General features: G+C 42.4%; 3 protein-coding genes and 1 long non-coding RNA gene across 6 annotated transcripts; 1 reads left to right on the top strand and 3 right to left on the bottom strand.

Annotated features, from left to right (window-relative positions):
• Positions 1–452: 452 nt before the first annotated feature.
• Positions 453–4,622, top strand: adpgk2 (ADP-dependent glucokinase 2). The gene is made up of 7 exons (XM_088371325.1): positions 453–724; positions 1,544–1,703; positions 1,857–2,047; positions 2,167–2,263; positions 2,329–2,465; positions 2,531–2,667; positions 2,756–4,622. The coding sequence occupies exons 1-7, from the start codon at positions 529–531 to the stop codon at positions 3,311–3,313; spliced, it is 1,476 nt and encodes a 491-aa protein (XP_088227451.1). The 5' UTR covers positions 453–528; the 3' UTR covers positions 3,314–4,622.
• A 99-nt stretch (positions 4,623–4,721) lies between these two features.
• On the bottom strand, positions 4,722–6,913 carry drc8 (dynein regulatory complex subunit 8). The gene is made up of 7 exons (XM_088371328.1): positions 6,776–6,913; positions 6,575–6,644; positions 6,404–6,476; positions 6,235–6,311; positions 5,379–5,421; positions 4,941–5,007; positions 4,722–4,883 (listed from the first exon to the last, which is right to left on the bottom strand). Exons 1-7 carry the CDS (start codon positions 6,798–6,800, stop codon positions 4,765–4,767), a joined length of 474 nt encoding a protein of 157 aa, XP_088227454.1. The 5' UTR covers positions 6,801–6,913; the 3' UTR covers positions 4,722–4,764.
• Positions 6,914–8,546: 1,633 nt separating this feature from the next.
• On the bottom strand, positions 8,547–10,015 carry LOC148400752 (uncharacterized). 2 transcript variants are annotated; one of them, XR_015857752.1, is made up of 4 exons: positions 9,744–10,015; positions 9,607–9,655; positions 9,441–9,527; positions 8,547–9,381 (listed from the first exon to the last, which is right to left on the bottom strand). It is a non-coding gene; the product is annotated as an uncharacterized LOC148400752 (long non-coding RNA). The 2 variants fall into 2 exon arrangements; XR_015857751.1 differs by having other exon boundaries at positions 9,607–10,001.
• Positions 10,016–10,676: 661 nt separating this feature from the next.
• Positions 10,677–14,154, bottom strand: cgref1 (cell growth regulator with EF-hand domain 1). Of its 2 annotated transcripts, none has more exons than XM_088372040.1 (7): positions 13,860–14,154; positions 12,937–13,046; positions 12,597–12,671; positions 11,903–11,967; positions 11,654–11,778; positions 11,445–11,546; positions 10,677–11,304 (listed from the first exon to the last, which is right to left on the bottom strand). In XM_088372040.1, exons 2-7 carry the CDS (start codon positions 13,023–13,025, stop codon positions 11,020–11,022), a joined length of 741 nt encoding a protein of 246 aa, XP_088228166.1. In that variant the 5' UTR covers positions 13,026–13,046; positions 13,860–14,154; the 3' UTR covers positions 10,677–11,019. The 2 variants fall into 2 exon arrangements, with proteins under 2 accessions (XP_088228166.1, XP_088228165.1); XM_088372039.1 differs by having other exon boundaries at positions 12,937–13,033; positions 13,860–14,153.
• Positions 14,155–14,421: the final 267 nt, after the last annotated feature.

The following is a 14,421-nucleotide window of genomic DNA, read 5'->3' as shown; positions in this document are numbered from 1 at the left end:
TACTACATTTCAGTGTATCTGAATTCCATAAGACCTCAAACGACCTTGTTAGTTACTTTATTATGCTCGTGAGAGGAACTGGTTTCTTTAACTCGGTCGATGAATCTTGTAAATATGGTTTATATTACGATTGTTTGTATGAGACATTTTCGAAACACGCTCCGGGCTACTCGACTTCCGCCTTGTTGTCAAAATAAACACGCCCCCTTCAAAGAAGGCGGAGAAGAGTAGGCTTGTTTTGTTTACCGCTCGTCTCTATTTCGTGACCTTTATGTTCAAGTTCTTTATGTTCAGCAGTGGATCCACAAACAAACTAATGTAATGCAATGAAACCCCAAACATAAAAGAGTGTTACGCTTTTATTGAGATTTGGCATTGATAATGAGTGCGTGTGGACCGGGGAGTTCACTGTCGTTATTGCACGTCCAGGTCGTATTTTGTAGAAATCAAACGCCCCATTAGGCGCTCAGTTGGAACTCGCTCCTAGTCCCAAGTGTGCCCACTGCTAATTTGCCGAGCTGGCTCACGATGGAGGTCGCTGGAAGAGGTCCTTGGATGAAATATGGCTCTGCAATCTCCTTCTTTGTCGTGATTCTGGCAATTTGGTTTCGCTCACCGAACGATGAGGGACTGGACGGCCGGCTGGACACCGTGCTGTCGTCGCTACTCCGAGCCGAGAGCAAAGTTGGAATGAATCACGTTGCTCGACCAAAGGTGGCGATTGGTAAGGCTAGCAGAATTAGCTCGTGTCATTTCACATAAATACACTGCTAACATTGACATTATTTCGTGACAGTTGGCTACTGCAAATGTCTCAAAATATGGCTTTAATTGCAGACTACTGTCTTCAACTAAAACGATCAACGTTTCGTTTTTTTCTTGTATTGCTGCTTGAAGGTTGGCTGTGAGTCTTGTGCGGGAACTTGGCTTAAACTTTGAAGCCACAAAAAAATGTGGCAAAAATAATTATTTCATTTGATGGGATTTAATTTGCAGAAATGCAGTCGGACAAATAGTCATTTAAAGGTAAATTCAGGTATGCATTATACAATCCAAAGAACGCGCATCTTATCTGCTTAGCAGGACCTGTTTATTTCTTTCACAAGCCTTTTGGAATATATAGACGTCGTAATTAATTGCACAAGCATTAGAATGTTTGCAAGGCGATGATAAAATGTGCATAAGCAAAGCAGGAATTTGCTTTTACCGTATATATCTCCAGATAAGTTTGCCTATGTGTGAAATCAGGGACACATTAAACTCCTATGTCTGTAATTAGTGTTGTCATGTTCTTATCCTGTATCTCCAACCTTTGCCTACTTGCAGCCACATGGACAGCAGCTAGTGTGGGTTAGCATAGCGTCCCACGTCGGCATACAAAAATCATGCTTGAGATTATGATACTCAAGTGGAGCGTCTATGTGGCATGAAAAGTTAACCGTGTGTCTGTTTGCGTTGGCATGCTCTGGTTCTGTTTCCCCGTGCTTAATGATATAAATCATCACATTTCACAAACTTTGCACATTCACCCATCTATCTGCAGGTTTTGGAGGCTGCGTGGACCTGCTTGTGGACGGTGTGTCGCTTCTCAATAAAATCGGCCTCGTACCCGCCGACCAGCCCCTCCATCACGACTACATTGAAAGCGCTGAGCAACTGTCTGAGAGCTTCGCCTACTTCTTTGCCCCGGGCGCCGCGGCAGAGTAAGCAGTGTCAAACCTTTGTTTAAACCACCTTGTGTGAAACTGTAATACTACTGTATGTTTGTGCCTGTGCTGCTGTCACCCGGGGAAGCTAATGTTCCTGGTGGCCACGGCGTCCACATTTGCTCAAGTCGTCATTGGTGTCCCTTGCAGGCGCTTTGTGCTAAATGAGACGCTTTTCAGCGAGCTGGTCGAGGCATCCCGTGACCTACCTGGAAACAGATGGTCGGTGGGTGGCAACGCCCCAGTCATGGCCGGCCGCATGGCCAACGAGGGGTGTGATGTGTTGCTTGGTGGAAGCTTTAGCCCGGACTTCATGGACGTCCTATCACAGCACATCACCGGTATATAAACAACACACACTGGGGAACCTTAAACACCCTTCTCGCACTGTTTCCAATATTGCGATTTTAATGCTTTTATCAAAATTATTACACTGAATCATTTTTATCTCTATCTACAGTTGCAGGCAACACCGTAGAAGAGCCAGACATTCATCTCATCCTGGAGTATCCATCCGGTGCAAAGTGGGGACAGTATTCCTCTCGTAGAGCCAACAGGTGTGTCTTAGTTGATAGTAAGCACGATTGGCATCATGTTAAGTTAACCTTTCATTGGCATGCAGGTACATCGTCCACAGTGATGACCATAACCCGTACCTGGCGTCCATGGAGGAGTTTGCAAAGAAGCTCAAAGATTTTCATCCAGATCTTCTCGTTGTGGGTGGCTTACAAATGATGGATAACTTTCCATTCCAGTCAGGTAAGATGAAATGAAGACATTTGGTTGACTTTGAAGTGTGGCCGCTTCTAACTCCTTCACCTCAGGTGAACGTGCTGCTCTGCTCTCCCGCCTGGCCGAAGTGCTGGCCGCCGCCTCTCCCACACTTGGTGTCCATTTTGAGATGGCCAGTTTTGTAGAAGAGAGCATCATGGAAGACCTGCTTCATTATGTCATTCCTCAAGTACGTCAAACTAACCTGGGTCCTCAATTAAGATGAGCGCTATTGATAATGAGACGTTCCGATCGTCATCATGTTTCTGCTAACCCAGGCGGACTCTTTGGGAATGAACGAGCAGGAGCTCCCCAACCTGCTGAGCCTCCTCAAAGGCTCCACCATCACAGTACTGTCTGACCCCAACCCTCGCGTCGCTACTGTCCTGGACCAGATGAGAGAGGTCTACCGCATGGTCAACCAGCGCTACAAAGACGCCGACGCTCAAGGTGACGACGCTCAAACGCAGGGCAAGCCCCTGACCCGCCTCCACGTGCACACGTTAGCCTTCCAGGCAATTATCGTGACCCGGGGCTCCCAGTGGAAGAACACCATGTCGGCCACCGCCAAGGCCTCGCTCACTGCCAACCGCCACGTGTGCGGCTCCAACGACATCGACCCCAGCAAGGCCAGGCTCATCCTGGATGACTCGTTTTCCGTCAGCCGACAGGAGGGCAGCCAGCGCATCCCCCTCCAGGAGAGCCGGCCCGTCAGTTGCTGGGAGGAGGAGGACTATGAGATCTGCGTGGCGCCTGTGTTGGTGTGCACCGAGGTGTACCAGACCGCGGGCGGGGGAGACAACATCTCAGCTGCTGGACTGGTGCTCCAGATCTGAAGCAGCACAAACTAACCATGCTGCGACTCTGTTCATCCTAGTGTGATGCAAAACACGGGCACCGACACGCCACTGCCTGTTGGATTAATAATAAGGTGGACCACTCAAGTTAAGTGAGAGAAATTAACAGAATATTTTGTCAAGGTTCTGGTCTTTCCATTCTAAACTTTACAAAAAAGCGTTCACAGAAAGGCTCATATTACAGGTTTAATTTACCAATCCTTTTTCTATTTTTAGTTGTCTGGATTTCAAGATGGTGCCGCAGTTCAAGAGTTAGCACATTATCACTGTTTGGAGTTCCAATCTGGACTCATTTGCATGTTCTTCCGGTTCCTGCATGGGTTTTCTCCAGCTTCCTCACACATTCCCCAAATCATGCTCTAAATGAACTCTTAAATTGCCCGTACATGTGAATGGTTGTTCATCCGAATGTCTTTTGGGGTTTGAGTGGAAAAATGCCAGATTTTGAGGGGTCTTTTCAGTGATTACAGAATAGCTACAAGGAAAATTGGGAAAATTCTGTTTTAACAGTTAGTGTCAGAGGGCTCTTAGTTCTTCGAAGTGATGGGCATTTTGACTCAATTTCATTGATTGACTATGCAAAAAAAAAGTAATTTTTTAAAGTGTTGTTTTTAAACGGATGGAATACTTGTTTGAATGTTCAGTCTAACCTCCTTTTCCATCCCAGTGTTCTGTCAATGTACTGCTGGTTGCAGCTAAGTACTGCATGACATTTAGCCCCAATCCACTGCTCTCAAATTTTGTTTCAATTTATAGTGCAATTGGTAAAAATGAGCCAAGCTGATTGGTCCAATGCTATTTGGAAGGCCAATCCTGCATCCATTCTTCCATATTGTTGTGAAATGAAAAGAAATTGTTTGAAACTTTAAAGGATCCCAATATATGTGAAAGTATAGCTTTTAGGCCTGCTATTTTTTTTTTTTTTAAATTATGTCACTTGCTGTGTAAGAACACAAAAACATGTTCAAGAGACCACTGCATATGCTGCACTTATCATTTAACATCACTCTACTTTAGGTGTTACTGTCTGAGGACCAAATAAGTAGCAAGGACTGCCCCTGTAAACATTCCATTGCACATGTAACGCCTCCTTGTCCCCATTACGCTTTGTACTTTGCCACTATTTTCCATTTAATCCACATTGGGGGTTTTTATGTGTCGCCATGTTACAATGCAACAGGTGTCAGTTGAAGACTAAATAAGCTACCTTTTTCTTTGTATCAGTCTGAGCTGATGCTGTGGTGGGAATAAATGCTGGAAATGAATCAAATTCATATGGAAAGGATAATTTTGGAGTGAAATGTGCTTCAATATGTACAAATTGACTTACGCTAACTTGAAAGCTAGAACAAACAGCTGTTGTGAAACCCCTGCTGCAAACACAAAGTTGATGGTACCATTGATTTATTCCACATTTATTTTGCTGTGCCCTACACTTCTGGGTCCATGATGAGATGGTTGAGTAAGTCTTTGCTGTAAATCAAGTTGGTCTCATGGTCAGTGAGGGCTGTCAACATCTCATCCATCTCCTCTTGAGTGAAGGTTTCACCTGATGTCGACATATGACTCAAATGCTGCTTGTGTTTTGGGTGGAAAAATGCTTTACCTTCCTCCATCATGTACTGTGACAGATCATCCGGGTCCAAGTAGCCCTTCTTTTCACTGTCAAGAACCTCAACAGAATTACGACAACAATTGATTATAGTATAGTATAGTATAGTATAGTATAGTATAGTATAGTATAGTATAGTATAGTATAGTATAGTATAGTATAGTATAGTATAGTATAGTATAGTTGGCGGAATAAAAAGCAAACGTTTGTTTTGAAAGAAGTAGGTATAGTATATTTCAATAAGAAAAGTGTTTTTGTTAAGACCTTTTTAGTTACTTGACTTGTGCAAAGCCTTAAAGTTAAAGGCAGTCATTTCAACCTACGATTTTGAGTGAACTGTGGCATGTATTACTGGTTTGACAAGCATGACTGTGCGTTTACAAACTCTTTCTGCAAGGCAAACAGACATGACTATCGTGTGGGCGCCCTTACCTCAAATGCTTGAAGCAAAACGTCCTCAGAGATGGGAGGGAACCTTTAACACAAGCAGGGGACCATGACCTTAGTTAACATAACCCTAGTTTCAAATCCTAATGCTAGTTTAAAACCCTACTTTGAATCCCTAAAACTAGTTTGAAACCTTAACCGTAGTTTGAAATCCTAGCTTGAAACCCTAACTCAAGTTTGAAATCTTAACCCTAGTTTAAAATACTAGTTTGAAACCCTATCCCTAGTTTGAACCCCTAACTCTAGTTTAAAACCCTAGTTTGAATCCCTAACCCTAGTTTAAAACCCTAACTCTAGTTTAAAACCCCGGTTTGAAACCCTAACTCTAGTTTAAAACCCTAGTTTGAATCGCTAATCCTTGTTTGAAAGCATACTTTGAACCCCTAACCCTAATTTTAAATCCTAACCATCGTTTTAAACACTACTTTGAATGCCTAACCCTACTTTGAGTTCCTAACTCAGGTTTAAAAGCCTTACCCTAGTTTTAAACCCTACTTTGAATATCTAACCGAAGTTTGAAACACTAGTTTGAAAAGTTTGTTTGAAACTTTGACTAGTTTGAAGCCTTAACCCTAATTTGAAACGTTCACCCGAGTTTGATATCTTACATTAAAACCCTAACCCTGGTTTGAAATCCCACTTTAAAACCCTAATCCTAGTTTGTAACCACGACCCGAATTTGAAGTCCTAGTCTGAAACCTTGACTTCATTATCAGTTCTTGTATTGGATCTCATTGGCTTGTCCAAGTGTGTATTTAATGTCGTGGCACATATATTCAAAGGTCGTCCTGATGCACATTGAGAGTCAAACACATGGCAGGTAACATGATAGACATCCTACTTATGTTCCGTTAAAACATAGCTCATGGCAGGAAGGAAGCGGTCCAAGTGGATGTATCCTGTTTGGTCCTCTTCCACCTGGGTTGCAAAACCACCTATTTAGTTACTCAAATAAAAATAGCAAGGCCCACCTTTTGAATTCGTCCAACATATTTCAACAGGTTTCTGACCTCAGCTATGAAGTTATGCAGCTCTGCCTGACTGGGGAAGCGACCCAGAGAATAGATGATTGTGCCAATTTCGCTGAGAAAACAAATAGTATACGCTAAAATATACCGGATACCTCGGATACAAGAATACACTACATCACTACTTTTTAAAAACGATTATTTCTCTCTTACCGCACATCGACTGTGTTGTTTGATTGGTAGTCGAACGCTTCGAAAGCTGCTCGGATCTTTTTTTCCACCTCTGAGAGAAAAAGAAAATATTTTTTAAGTATTAGCATTAAGAATAGTTTTCTACTTTTATGTGAATTAATTTGTCTTGTCTTAATCTTGACGGCGGTTTTTGTTCGTTATGTTTTCGTTCGGAAAACAAACCTGCAATTTGTGCGTTGAGCGCCATGTTGTTTAACGGTCGTCATAGCAACCAAAAACGTTAAATAGAACTGTAAAGTACAATCAAAATGGACAAAAATACTTTTATATTGATTATAATCATGATCATAATTATAACTAAAATCACTTTTATTCACGCAGTGAGATTATTTTTTTATGTCTCACACACGTGCATTACAGTTCTTTTAAATGAACTGAATCTTTAGAATCAGTTCTCTCAAAAGATTCGTTCAAACGAATCGTTCAACGAATCTGAAAATGGCGGTGTACCTGATGGAGTGTCCGTGTGACGTCACAGATCAAGCAACCAATCAGAAAGTGGGGGTGAGGGCGGGCGTGGCACTTTTCACTTAAACCAGGGGTGTCGACCTCCAGTCCTTGAGGGGCCGCGTTCCAATATGTTTTCCAAGTGACCCTCGTTAAGCGCACCTGCGTGAAAAGTTTTAGCTCCTTTCACGTTCTGCAGGAGCTAAAACTTTTCACGCAGGTGCACTTAACGAGGGAAGCACACGGACACTCCATTAGGTACGCCGCCATTTTCAAGTGTACCTAATAACAGGCCACTTTATTAGGGAAATATCATGGTCAAAGGTCACAGTTGTCAAGCTCTAGTCCTCGGGGCCGCGTTCCAACATGTTTTCCAAGTGATCCTCGTTAAGCGCACCTGCGTGAAAAGTTTTTGGTCACTTTCACGTTCCGCAGGAGCTAAAACTTTTCACGCAGGTGCACTTAACGAGGGAATCACACGGACACTCCATTAGGTACACCGCCATTTTCAAGTGTACCTAATAACAGGCCACTTTATTAGGGAAATATCATGGTCAAAGGTCACAGTTGTGAAGCTCTAGTCCTCGGGGCCGCGTTCCAACATGTTTTCCAAGTGACCCTCGTTAAGCGCAGGTGCGTGAAAAGTTTTAGCTTCTTTCACGTTCAAAATGAGCTAAAAGTTTTCACGCACCTGCACTTAACGAGGGAATCACACGGACACTCCATTAGGTACACCGCCATTTTCAAGTGTACCTAATAACAGGCTACTTTATTAGGGAAATATCATGGTCATAGGTCACAGGTGTCAAGCTCTAGTCCTCGGGGCCGCATTCCAACATGTTTTCCAAGATTCCCTCGTTAAGTGCACCTGCGTGAAAAGTTTTAGCTCCCGCGGAACGTGAAAGAAGCTAAAACTTTTCACGCAGGTGCGCTTAACGAGGGTCACTTGGAAAACATGTTGGAACGCAGCCCTTCGAGGACTGGAGGTCGGCACCCCTGGTTTAAGTGAAAAGTGCCACACCCGCCCTCACCCCCACTTTCTGATTGGCTGGTTGATCTGTGACATCACTCGGACACTCCATTAGGTACGCCGCCATTTTCAGGTGTACCTAATAACAGGCCACTTCATTAGGGAAAAATCATGGCCAAAACTGAACTGAAAGTGAAAAGTGCCACACCCGCCCTCACCCCCACCTCCTGATTGGCTGGTTGATCTGTGACATCACACAGACACCTCATTAGGTACACCACCATTTTTTGTACATGTCAAGAATGTGTATTTGACTACTTGCTCTTTATTTTGGGGGACACCAATGTACACAACGTAAAACACATATACATATTGTCATATAAAGCAGTTAACCAAATGTCAGATTTTTGTTTTCATGCCCAAAAAAATGAAAACAAGGACTAAAACACCAGACAAGTTTTAACAGGTTTTAATGTTTATTAAAATAATAATAATAATAATAATATTAAAAGTAAATTTCAAGATTCAAGAATTTTTATTCACCATGTTTGAGCGTGCCAAATAAGGAATTTGACTTCGGTACATCACAGCCTCTGTTCAACATTTAGGTGACCAAGAACACTTAGGACGTGTGAAAAATGACAAATATTCTCAAACATCTCCTGATCTTAAACTCCCAGGAGGGCAAGGAAAAACTCAAACTCCAGCTAGGGGAAATGAGAAACCTTGAGAAGAGACCACAGATGGGAGGGTCCCTCTTCCAGGATGACCAGACTGTAATGGATGCAGAGAGGACACAAAGTACAAACAGTGTAGACAATTCAAAAAAGGTGTGGTTAACAGGGCGTTATTGCACAGCAATGACTCTGAGACTAAGAGTGGTGTGAGTTCATCAGAGCAACAGCCTGGGGGAAGAAGCTGTCTCTGTGACTGCTGGTTTTGGCGTACAGAGCTCTATAACGCCATCCGGAGGGGAGAAGTTCAAACAGACTGCAACCTGGGTGAGAAGGGTCTGTAGAGATGTTACTTGCACGTTTCCTGGTCCTGGACAGGTACAAGTCTTGAATAGATGGGAGGTTGATTCCAATGATCTTTTCTGCAGTCCTGATTGTCCATTGCAGTCTGTGCTTGTCTTGTTTGGAGGCCGATCCAAACCAGACAGTGATGGAGGTGCAGAGGACCGACTGGATGATGGCAGTGTAGAAGGTCTTCAGCAGCTCCCGCGGCATGTTGAACTTCTTCAGCTGTCTCAGGAAGTACAGCCTCTGCTGGGCCTTCTTCCGGACAGAGTCTATGTGGCCGGTCCATTTCAGGTCCCGAGACATTGTGGTTCCCAAGAACTTGAAGGTGTCTGTGGAGAGAATAGTATTACTGTGGATAGTGAGGGGTGAAAGTGGTGAAGGGTCTCACCTGAAATCCATTGTCATCTCCATGGTCTTGAGCCGGTTCAGCTCCAGGTGGTTTTGGCTGCACCACTGGATCAGCTCCACCTCCTGTCTGTACGCAGTCACATCACCGTTAAAACTACTGTAAGTGTTATAAAATCAAGGTTACCCAAAAAGAAGCATAATCTCACCGTTGTTGCATAACGACGCATCCCTTCATGCAATAAAGTTAGCCGTTAGCTTGGAGAAAATGTGCATAAAAGAAGTGGTGTTTCAGTGAGTGGTTCTTTCTTTCCTTGGCACATCATAAATCGACATTCTGGCTTACATAGTTCACGCCAGAAGGGAGACGCAACACGTTCACTGACTGATCCGTTGATGCACGGGGGGAAGGAAGGCAGTTCACCCATTAACTCGTTCGCGAACGGGAAAGTCAGGATTCGTTCCCTCACTGATCTGTTCTAGTCATTTTCTACTTCGTTTTGTTTTACGGTGAGGTGGCACCAGCTTCAATGCGCATTACCGACACCTACTGGTTGAAGTCATATGAACTAGAAAAAGAACGAATCACTTTAGGAAGTGATTCGTTCACTCCCGTTCAGTGAAATAATTCGGTCTTTTGAACGAATCGTTCACTTACGAGCCAACACTAATCGTCATATGCGGGAATCGAAGACAGGCAAGTGTACCCCAAAACCACCAGGGATAACAACATAACTTCTGGGTGACGTCCCCGTGACGTCATTAACCACAGCAAAGGTGAAATATGTGCCGCATAAAAAAAATCACAACACCTGTATAAAAAACAAGACTAGTATAAGTACGCTGTAATACTTGAGTCATTTATCATGAATAGTTTTTAAATGAAAAGTGTACTCTGCCTTTTTAGTGCTTTATGAAATCAATATATCATGTAATTTCATCCATTACTTATTTATAGCAGCTTCCCTTGCGATTCACACGTAATAATTTTCCTTTTAAATACATACGTAGATAGATAGTCACATGGTATGCATTACACTGTGCAAATTAATACAAAACTATTTCTGGTTTTCTGGGGGTGAGGTGTAAATGGTCCATAAAAGGGATGAAAAGACACAATTATAGCAATTATTTAACCAATTCATAGCACACTGCAATGGAGAAACAGACATAATTTGGGGGGAGCTAAAGTAATGTGATGTTTATTGAAATTCACCTCACCAATTGTGCCTAACTTTGTAAATTGAGGTTCAGCATATGAGAAAACATGGCAAGGAAGGAAGACACTGGCTGATTTTATTGCACCATGCACGGCACACACCTCCTGGGTGCACGACATGTAAACGGTATAGATGCCTAAAAAGAACACAATCCCGAACACCATGTCCAATGGTTTTAAAAATTAGTACCATCAGACTAAATATACAACATTGAAATTAAGGCTTCAGTTTGAATAAAATATTGCATTTTTTAATTTAAGACTTCTTTTTGCTCCAGTTGCATAAAAAGTGCAAAGAAGTGGTCTGAGATAATGGATATCAATATAATGTATAATCCTAGACCACCATATGTTTATTCCATCAGTCCACTGCAGCACTTTGTGTGTGTGTGTGTGTGTGTGTTCATATTTCTGGTTGGCCCTGATGTACAGGGACTTCCTGTTCATGCCTCTGATCTGCTGCAAAGTCTTCTTGAACTTGTTGTCTTTTATGTTCATCTATTTGCTGTATGGACTCTTGTTCTTCTTCTGCTCCAACATCTTGTTGTACTTCCTCGTGATGAGGCTGAACATGTTCATCATGTTCCTCCTCTTGCTTGGCCACTTCCATCGTCTGCTGCTTGGTGCCAACGTCTGGCATCCTCTCGTCCAGTATCGCCTTTGGCTCGTCAACAGGGATGTTCTTGTCCTTTATGTTCCAAAGGCAGAGGGGCTTACATTACAATGGTCAAATACGTTCATATAAAATAAATAAAAGGCAAATTATATTAATTTAATATAACTGTATTAAGTTAATAGCCAATTAGAGCAGACAATATTGCGTGCTACCTCTGTGTGAGCTCTGTGAGGCGAAAGTAGCTCTGAGGCATCCAAGAGACCATCCCCGTTAACATCCTGACTCTGAAGAAGGAAATCCACCAAGGATACCACCTGGACACCAACATATCATCAACAAAATGTTTTACGCACTGAAAATGAAAAATAAACCAAAACAGTTGCAATGAAAATTTTCAGGTCATGCAGCCACTCCTCCTCACCATGTCATTGGCTTGTTCCTCAGGTGCATGCTGGGAGTTGTAGTCAGACAGTAGCTTCATCATCTCCAAGCCATCCAGCCGCTCACTGCGGTCGAAGTCATAGAGACGAAACAGGTAGAATACTTCTAAACAAACAACAGGAATGATAAGTTAGGTTGATGTTGAACTTATCATTTTTAATACTTACAGTAGCTTAGCATATCTAGTTGGCCATGTGAAGCTCAAAGTTGATTGGGTGCTGATATTTACCTTCATCCCGTGAGTTGATCTGAACATCATCTTTTCTTGTTAACTGGATGTAACGCTGCAGCAACCTGTGACATACGCACGGTTAAAGTAGAATTTTGGGAAGTGCGGCATAAGAATACAAACAGCTCTAAGTCAGATTCAATATTGACTGCAAAATGACAATGACAATAATAAGCGCAGCAGCCATTACACAGAGACAGACAAGTATTCCCACTCACATTCACATCTTTGGACAATTAAGAGACTTCAGTTGTGTTTTGGAAATGTATAGGACGAAGTTGACACAGGAAGGTCGAAGTAGATTCAAAACCAAAACAATAACACAAGTCACAGATGTAAAAAAATAATAATCTTGATTGACTTGATCATATTTGATTTATGAATATGAATCAAGTGCACCCAATATTGTGACCAGTCTAAAATGTTTTCAAAGATATGTCGCAATGAGCCAGTTTACTACATATAGAGTAAATGTAGATTGCAATATGAATCAGTATCATTCCACGTATTCTGTTATCAGTGTAGGACACATCATTATAACAACACCGCAGCTAAAGTCCACAGTGAGCGGACAATAGTGTCTTGTCGCACTAAAACAGAAATGTATGTTGATTATGTGTCGGTTTACACCAAATCAAATTTGTGATGATCATTGGAACTTAAACTTTAACTTTATTGTTGTTGTGTCAGTCACCTTCGCTCTTCTTCTCCTGAACCAAAAGGATTGATCAGCACTTTGGAATCTGGGTGGGCTTGTTCTGGTTCCTCTCTTTGGATGTATTGAAAAGTTGAAAATGCACAAATAAATTCAATATTACTCAACAACCATGCAAATACGTATGTATAACACCAAAATAATCTACTGTTGTAGTATTATACTTTCTGTGGGGATAACAATGACAGAGTATTCTTTCTTTACTCACCGAGAGCAGAAGTCACAGGATTAAACATTCAGTCAGAAAGCTTAGCAACATATTCACATTCAGTAACCCAGAGCAAGTACGGAGTGAATGCTATACAAACATGCGGTTTACCTTTGAGGTGCAGGCTGAGACAGGTGAACCTGCAGGACCAGAGCCAGAACCAGAACTGAAGGGACCAGTCTGCTCAGATATGTATCCATGATAGCGTCTAAACAAACACACTTTTAAGTCATTAAGCAGCTGCATGTGATGGCCTGTGATGTTAGAATGTGACAACTACCACACCTTCTTTGAGTATTTATAACTTTACAAGAAAAGGATAGTAGGTAGCATTACATTTTTAAAATATTGCTGTTTTTATTTACCGCCAAATATGTATTCTACTAAAAAAAAGGACATTGCAGGTTGCAATATGAGGGTTTCTCACAATGAGAAGGATAGCAATTTCAGGGACACTTAGAAATATTTAATATGATGTTGAAAATAGATTATCAACATGACTTGTTATATCAAATTACTTGTGGGCAATATAATCACGTTTGTTTTCTTTATTAAGTATAATTTAATCATATATTGCACACACTGAGATGTGTGGAACAGACCAAAATCCCATAAATGACATAATTTAATAGCTTTATCATTGCACAGGTATGTATGCAAATTCATAATTGAGTGACTCTGATGGAGCATACCAACATCTCGTGATATTGACTCATTAAAATTTAACGCTGCCAAAACGTACGAAGTAAAGAAAACATTGTGGAGCTTTTCTACACACTTTTCTGCATACTCTTTCCATGCACAAGGCAAACGTTCTTTTTTCTTTTTCATTCTTTTCTTTAGCTCTTGTGTAGGAACTCAATAGATCGTGCAACTGTCCCTAATGACACGACCAGTAAGTAGAAATCTACGTGAGAAGTCGGTTCCAGTCACTGAAAATGAAACGGCGAGCGTTCTACCAAAATACATCCATTTTGAGAAAATGACAGCTAGCATGCAATGCAGAGGAAGTGTAAGGTCACGCGGTCACGTACCTGTCAGGCCAAATGAAGTGAGGTCACGGAGAGGTAAAAGGCGAGACGACGTTATTCATGCAGTGGTGCGTTCACTTGCCGGTAGCAATGCCTTCTGCTCCGGCTGCTGCTGCTGTTACGTGAACGCGCCGTGGGTTCTGCACTGCGTCAGTCGCGCGCTCCCGACTGCTCCCGAATGGAAAATGAGTGTGTTCTGGGCCACGTGGAAGGTCCCGGCAGCGCACACACACGTGCGTGCACACATACTCGCGCGTGCGCGCAAGCCAGCGTGTCTTGGCCACGTCCACAACGAGATCCAGCTTGTTTCATTTGGCGTCGACTGCAAGTTTTGATTTCGTTTCATTGGATGCGTGACACGAGGGCTCCGCCCAAAGACATTTGAGTTTTTGGAAGTTCACAGTAAACTGCAAGTGTAAGCATTTGAACTTATATTTACTACGTGGGACACACACGGACGCACGTACACGCGCACACATTTACAATGAGCCATTCCTGATTATTAATAACCCCACACGCCTCATTACAAAAGTCAGAAACGTGTGATTTAGCTCAATCAATCAGG

The sequence above is a fragment of the Syngnathus floridae genome, chromosome 3 (genome assembly GCF_059516105.1).
Source record: "Syngnathus floridae isolate MCC-2025c chromosome 3, RoL_Sflo_1.0, whole genome shotgun sequence".
Taxonomy (NCBI): Eukaryota; Metazoa; Chordata; class Actinopteri; order Syngnathiformes; family Syngnathidae; genus Syngnathus; species Syngnathus floridae.
Note: the sequence above shows the minus strand (reverse complement) of the source record. Positions and strands in the feature narration are given on the sequence as shown.